This window comes from Leucopleurus acutus, assembly GCF_964270905.1.
Source record: "Leucopleurus acutus genome assembly, chromosome: 18".
Taxonomy (NCBI): Eukaryota; Metazoa; Chordata; class Mammalia; order Artiodactyla; family Delphinidae; genus Leucopleurus; species Leucopleurus acutus.
Window position 1 is genome coordinate 50,963,658 of NC_139160.1, and position 6,000 is coordinate 50,969,657.

Here is a 6,000-nt window from a genome sequence, read left to right on the forward strand (position 1 = left end):
GCCTGTGTTCTGGTGGATGAGGCTGGATCTTGTCTCTCTGGTGGGCAGGTGCACGTCTGGTGGTGTGTTTTGGGGTGTCTGTGGACTTATGATTTTAGGCAGTCTCTGTGTTAATGGCTGGGGTTGTGTTCCTGTTTTTCTAGTTGTTTGGCATAGGGTGACCAGCACTGTAGCTTGCTGGTTGTTGAGTTAAGCTGGGTGCTGGTGTTGAGATGGAGATCTCTAGGAGATTTTCGCTGTTTGATATTATGTGGAGCTGGGAGGTCTCTTGTGGACCAGTGTCGTGAAGTTGGCTCTCCCACCTCAGAGACACAGCACTGACTCCTGGCTGCAGCACCAAGAGCCTTTCATCCACACGGCAAGTTCAGATTTTGTTGCCACTTGATCTTTCACTCAGTCTTGAATTGTATCTACTGGTTTAGGAGGGTCCTCTGTGGCGGCAGGGGTGGCTGTGGCTCAGTGGCAAGGACACAGGCCTTTAAAATGTTTTTTATAAATAGTATCTTTTTCAAATTTTAGTTTCTACTAGTTGGCTGGTATTTAGAAATACAGTTGAATTTTGTATTTTGATGTTGTATTCAGCAGCTTTGCTAATAACTTCATTTATCCTAATAGTTATAAATTTGGAATATACCCATAACATAATGCATCTGAACACCAACGCATATTCAAGAATGTTCATAAAACCCCAAACTTAGAAATAACCAAGCTTTTCATCAGCAGGAGAATGGATTTTGACATTCATTCAATGGAATACCCATAGCAATGCAAATATGGATGAATCTCAAAAACATAATATTGAGCCAAGGAAGAGAACATACTATATAATTCCATTTCCAAGAAGTTCAACATAGGAATAACTAGTCTGTGGTGATAAAAGTGCAAATAACAGTGACTTTGGGGGAGAGGGTATGTGAGAGCCTGCTGCGGTGCTGGCAGTGTTTCAGGTCTTGTTGTGGATATGGTTACACGCGTGTGTTCACTTCAGAATTTCATTCTGCTCTAGGCTTAACGTTTAGGTACTTTATGTATGTTGTGTTTCAGAAGAAATTGGGCCGAATTCACCTGTTGAGTTTTTTTAAAAAATTAAGACTTTGTTTTTGAGCAGTTTGAGGTTTACAAAAAAATTGGGCAAGAAGTACAGAGTTCCCATATATCCCCGCATGTCCCCCTTCCCCTCCTCCAGTTTCCTCTGTTATTAACATCTTGCAGTAGTGGGGTATGTGTGTTACAGTTGATAAGCCAATATGTTGGAACATTCACAGTTAGATGCTACTAAATTAAGGAATTGCAGAATTGGTTGGAAAGGATCTTAGAGATGATTTGCCAGCCAACACAAGTTTACTGTGTCCCTAAAGCTTGATGGAAACAGAACTATAGCAGAATCTTAGATACCTCACTTTTCATCGAATTTTTTGGCTACCATACACATACATCAGCATTCCTACATATAGATTTCACTAATGTATACTTGAACAAAGCTAATTTAAGGAAATACTTTCAAGAGATATTAAAAAAAAGACTTTTTTGTCTTTCTCCTCACTTTTTATCAGAGATATCTATTTTATATTCTGTGCTTAAGTTCAAAATCAGTTAAACTGTTTTAGAAAACAGGGTCTGTTTGTGTTAACCGCATCACAAGTGTACTAGGCAGCAGAGGCTAGAGTGGTTAGTAAACAACAGGTGATGTTGTAGGTATAAGTTTATGTTAAATTTGTGATTCAGTTTTTTCCTTGGAGAAAAGGATTTATAAAATTTAAAAATTTCTGCCAAACAGTTCATTGTTTTTTAATGTGAAATAGTGCACAATGATGGGCCAGTATATTGATGAAGTTCTTAAGGGTTCTTACAGAGAGCTCGCGTACTGCAGAGCTCGCGTACTGCAAAAAAAAAAAAAAAAATGTCTGTAATAAGCTGTTTGTGCCTACCAATGCCACCTGTCTACCCTTCTATAATTACTGCTACTAAATTGTCCCCTTGTTTTTTTCTTTTTGTGGTACGTGGGCCTCTCACCGTTGAGGCCTCTCCCGTTGCGGAGCACAGGCTCCGGACGCGCAGGCTCAGCGGCCATGGCTCACAGGCCCAGCCGCTCCGCGGCATGTGGGATCTTCCCGGACCGGGGCACGAACCCGTGTCCCCTGCATCGGCAGGCGGACTCTCAACCACTGTGCCACCAGGGAAGCCCTGTCCCCTTGTTTTATCCTCATGAAACCATCCCCAGTGCAACCATCAAGAAATCCTAATGTCTTCCAAGCAAGCAAGCAAGCAAGGAAGAAATCCTGTGAGAACTCAGAGATGCTCAAATTTGTTAAAGGAAAGAAGGTTGTTGTTCCAGCTGGCTTCTAAATATAGTCAGGCACTCAAAAATGTTGCTGCTGATTGACAGAGAAGGAGACGCTTGTCACGAAGTAGAATTTTCCAATACTAAATGCAGTCTGGAACTCGTGTTTCATTTATCTACATGCATATATGTAGATAAATTTCTATACATGTAAAACCCTTTCAACAGTATCAGCTGCTTTGAACATAACACACGTGTACATAGTGGTAGGCGTTCTCTAACGTGAGCGTCCTTTGTTCTTCTAGTTCCGTCACCGGGGCAGCTTCAACACAGAATCCACAGCGTGGGACATTTCCCAGTGTCTGTCCGGCAGCCTCTTAAAGCCACAGCCTACGTGAGTCCAACCGTTCAAGGCAGCAGTAACATGCCTTTATCCAACGGCTTACAGTTATACTCCAACACGGGGATCCCTGCCCCCAACAAAGCTGCAGCTTCTGGGATAGTGGGCCGCAGCGCACTCCCAAGACCTTCATTGGCAATAAACGGGAGTAACCTGCCTCGAAGCAAAATTGCACAGCCTGTCAGAAGGTAAGAACCTTTGCTCGTTCGTCTGCAGTCTGCACTTAGAAACTGCTCCGGGAACCATCCTGACTTTGTCTAACCCTGGTAGGTCACTCTGCCCCTTCTGGCCTGACTCGTGACCTCCTGCCTCTGCGTTTAATACCTTTTTAATCAATTTGTAATCAAAATGGGCAAAAATGTCGTTAGGCACATGCACATACACACCCTCCCCCAACAGTCGTGATTTTAAAAGCATCTTAGTGATATTTAACTGGGGATTTATTAGCTTATGTTGGTGTAAGTTTGGTATGTTCCAGGTAGAATTTTTTTTTTTCTTTCAACATTCCAGCCTGCTTGCAGGGCACCTGTTCGATGATCTTATGGTTGTGACGTGCCCTTCTTGAACTGGATCTCCTGGAGTGTCTTATGGTTAAAAACAATTCCATAAAAGCCAGTTGAGGACAGAGTAGAAGATGAGAAAATGGAGGCAGTAAATCAGCTCTTACAGGAAATTAGGATTTGGAGGAGGAGAGGGAGGGAACCATGGTAAAAGTGTGAAAAGGATGTGAGAACAAGTAATTTTTTCTTTATGCATCGGGTAGCTATAAATAGTTTTTCCTTTCCGATAAATAGGTGCTCAGATCAAAAACAAATTCAGAAACTATTGTAAAACAAACACAGAAAAGTAAGTAATCCTACTCTCCAGATAGAAATCATTTTGCTGCATGTTTGTTCAATGCCAGGCTGTGTTGCAGTTGTGACTGAATAGAATCACATAATTTGATGTATGTAGGTCATTGTGGACAGTCCATTTATCCTTGGATATATGTCTTCAAACTAACCTCTTGGAAGGGCTGTCACTGCCAGACAATGAGAGGGTCTGTTTCCACAAACTTAGGCAAACATTGGGTATTATCATTCTTTTTAAATTCTCAGCCAATATAATAGGCAAATCTTTGATTATTTGTAAGACAGAATAACATGAAGAAATTTTCAATTTGTATTCAATGAAGTAACCACTTATGTTTTGGGGCCATTTTTCTCCCGAGTTTATCTGTTTCTGATTTTAAAATATTCTTTATACACTAAGGGTATTGATCATTTTCCACTTAGGTTGCAAATCTGCTTGTGCACATACAACATGCGTGGCAACGTGCCGAGAACTGGGCTTTCCATCAGATGAGCATGTTGAAGGCCCAGAAATACAAGGCACACTTGGGAAGGTGCCAGCACGTTGTCACTGCTGGAGTGGCGGAGAGTAGATCAAAGTAAGTGATGGGACTCATGGGATTACTTACAAGCCGTGTCCTTTTTTCATTCCTTTATAGTTTCCTTCAGCCTCCAAAGCCTCTGTCTTCACTCAGCACTCTGAGGGATGGAAACTGGAGAGATGGTTGCTACTGATGCAGTTCTATGTACGTTTGAACAGCTGGAAAGAAGTGGAAATGAGGGTCGTGTTACCTAGCTGGCTGGGTAACAGCGGGTGTCGGGATATTCTTTCCCTTCTGCGTTTTAACATATTTACTGCATTGTTTTTCAATGGACCAATCACCAGAGACTAATTATTGCACTTAAATATTTGCCTGAGATACTGCAGCGTTCACAAATCCATGGTTGCAGTATTGTGACACTTAGAGCTAGGAAGTTTTTGTAGAACTGATATGTACCTGAATCCTTTTTGAGAGAATTGAGATGTATCCATAATGCTTTCTTTGCCATCTGAGTTTCTTAAAGTAACTTGTTCGATTTACTTTCATGTTCTAAACATCTTCCCATTACATGTTCTGTATTTTAATACACTGCATCTTTACAACCAGGTTCTATAACGTATGCTTTGAAATTCACTTTTTTATAGTTTACAGGAATTTTATTTTTTGTGCCTATTTCTTTTTACACCTACGTGAACCACTGTGGAACAACTTAAATTTTGTGCCATAAAAATATTTTTGTGGTAAGGTACTATTTTTTTAGCTCTAGGGATATATCAGCAAAAATCCATCATAACAATTTGAGAGACATAAAATTATGTTGAATGAGCACAATGTAATCTGAAGCATTGAACACTGAGACAGCCAGACAACAGAGTGAAATGGTCTTGTTGTTTTCATTGTTAATTTATTGTCATACGTGGGTTTCATATTTATAATGGTATCACAAGCTCATTGCACTTAATACCTGCAATGTTTGCTACTGTACTACAATTGATTTTCAATACTTTTACAGAAGATGAAACTGTAACATTTTATTAATAATGCTTCTGGAAATGAACGCATTTTAAAGCAAATAAATCTTTTTGATAGACCTTTTACAAAATCCATTTGCACTAATGAATGCTTTCTTATGGTATATGACTTCATATTTGTTACTGTGTACACTGCTGTTTTGGAATGTTCAGAAATAAAGACTATTTCAGCAGTATCAGGTCACGCATGAATGTGCAGCATAATCAGTACGAATACCACGCCTACGTTTCACCACGACTGTGAAAGTATTGTCATTGTTATGCTCTTGTACAGAGCATTTATACCTGAGGCGGGTAGGCAGAATATTCACATTTGTAAACAATTCTCTCTCTCTCAAATGCTTGGGAGAAGAGATGTGAGGTTTCAGTTCTGCAGTGGGGTTTCGGTACCACTTAGGATGGTCACTAGAACCCAAGGAGCCTCTTGCCCAGAAACCCATTTGTGGATGAATACTGTCAGTGGAGACTCCAATATTTTATGGGGGTTGAACTTGAAGTATTTCTTTTCCCAGTGTCAGAAGTATTATCATTAGTCTACACTATATTTGATGTACACTGGAAAACTTTTCACCTCAAGTTGCTATGGAAAGGTTAGGTAAAAGGTGTCAATGTTAAGTTTTAAAACAGAGTTCTCCTGAAGGTCATTAGGGATTTTTATTTTTAAGAAATGTGCCTTTCTACATAGTTCCATGGGGAACTAAAAGACTGGCTTTTAATTAGCCTGTCCTTTAAATGAAATGTGGGCTAGAGGAGGTGAGGTATCAAAGGAGAAGTGATACTTATTGAGCACTTTGTTAGTGACAAGCACTTTCTTAGTCACTTTGCTAGTGACTGTGCTAGAAATTTTATATATTTGTCTAATTTTTATAACAATCACCTCCTATTACCACCATTTAAAAAGTAAAGACCGTGAGCC

The 6,000-nt window shown here is 40.1% G+C and overlaps 1 protein-coding gene across 1 annotated transcript in view; it reads left to right on the plus strand.

Moving 5' to 3' along the window:
* SLAIN1 (SLAIN motif family member 1) overlaps positions 1–5,136 on the plus strand; it is a gene marked incomplete at its 5' end in the record, with an annotated part of 60,023 nt that extends 54,887 nt beyond the window's left edge. The window contains 2 exons of the mRNA XM_082859214.1: positions 2,587–2,869; positions 4,171–5,136. Of these exons, the coding sequence (XP_082715340.1) occupies positions 2,587–2,869; positions 4,171–4,246 (359 nt within the window). The 3' untranslated portion in view covers positions 4,247–5,136. The remainder of the gene's footprint in view (positions 1–2,586; positions 2,870–4,170) is intronic.
* Positions 5,137–6,000: the final 864 nt, after the last annotated feature.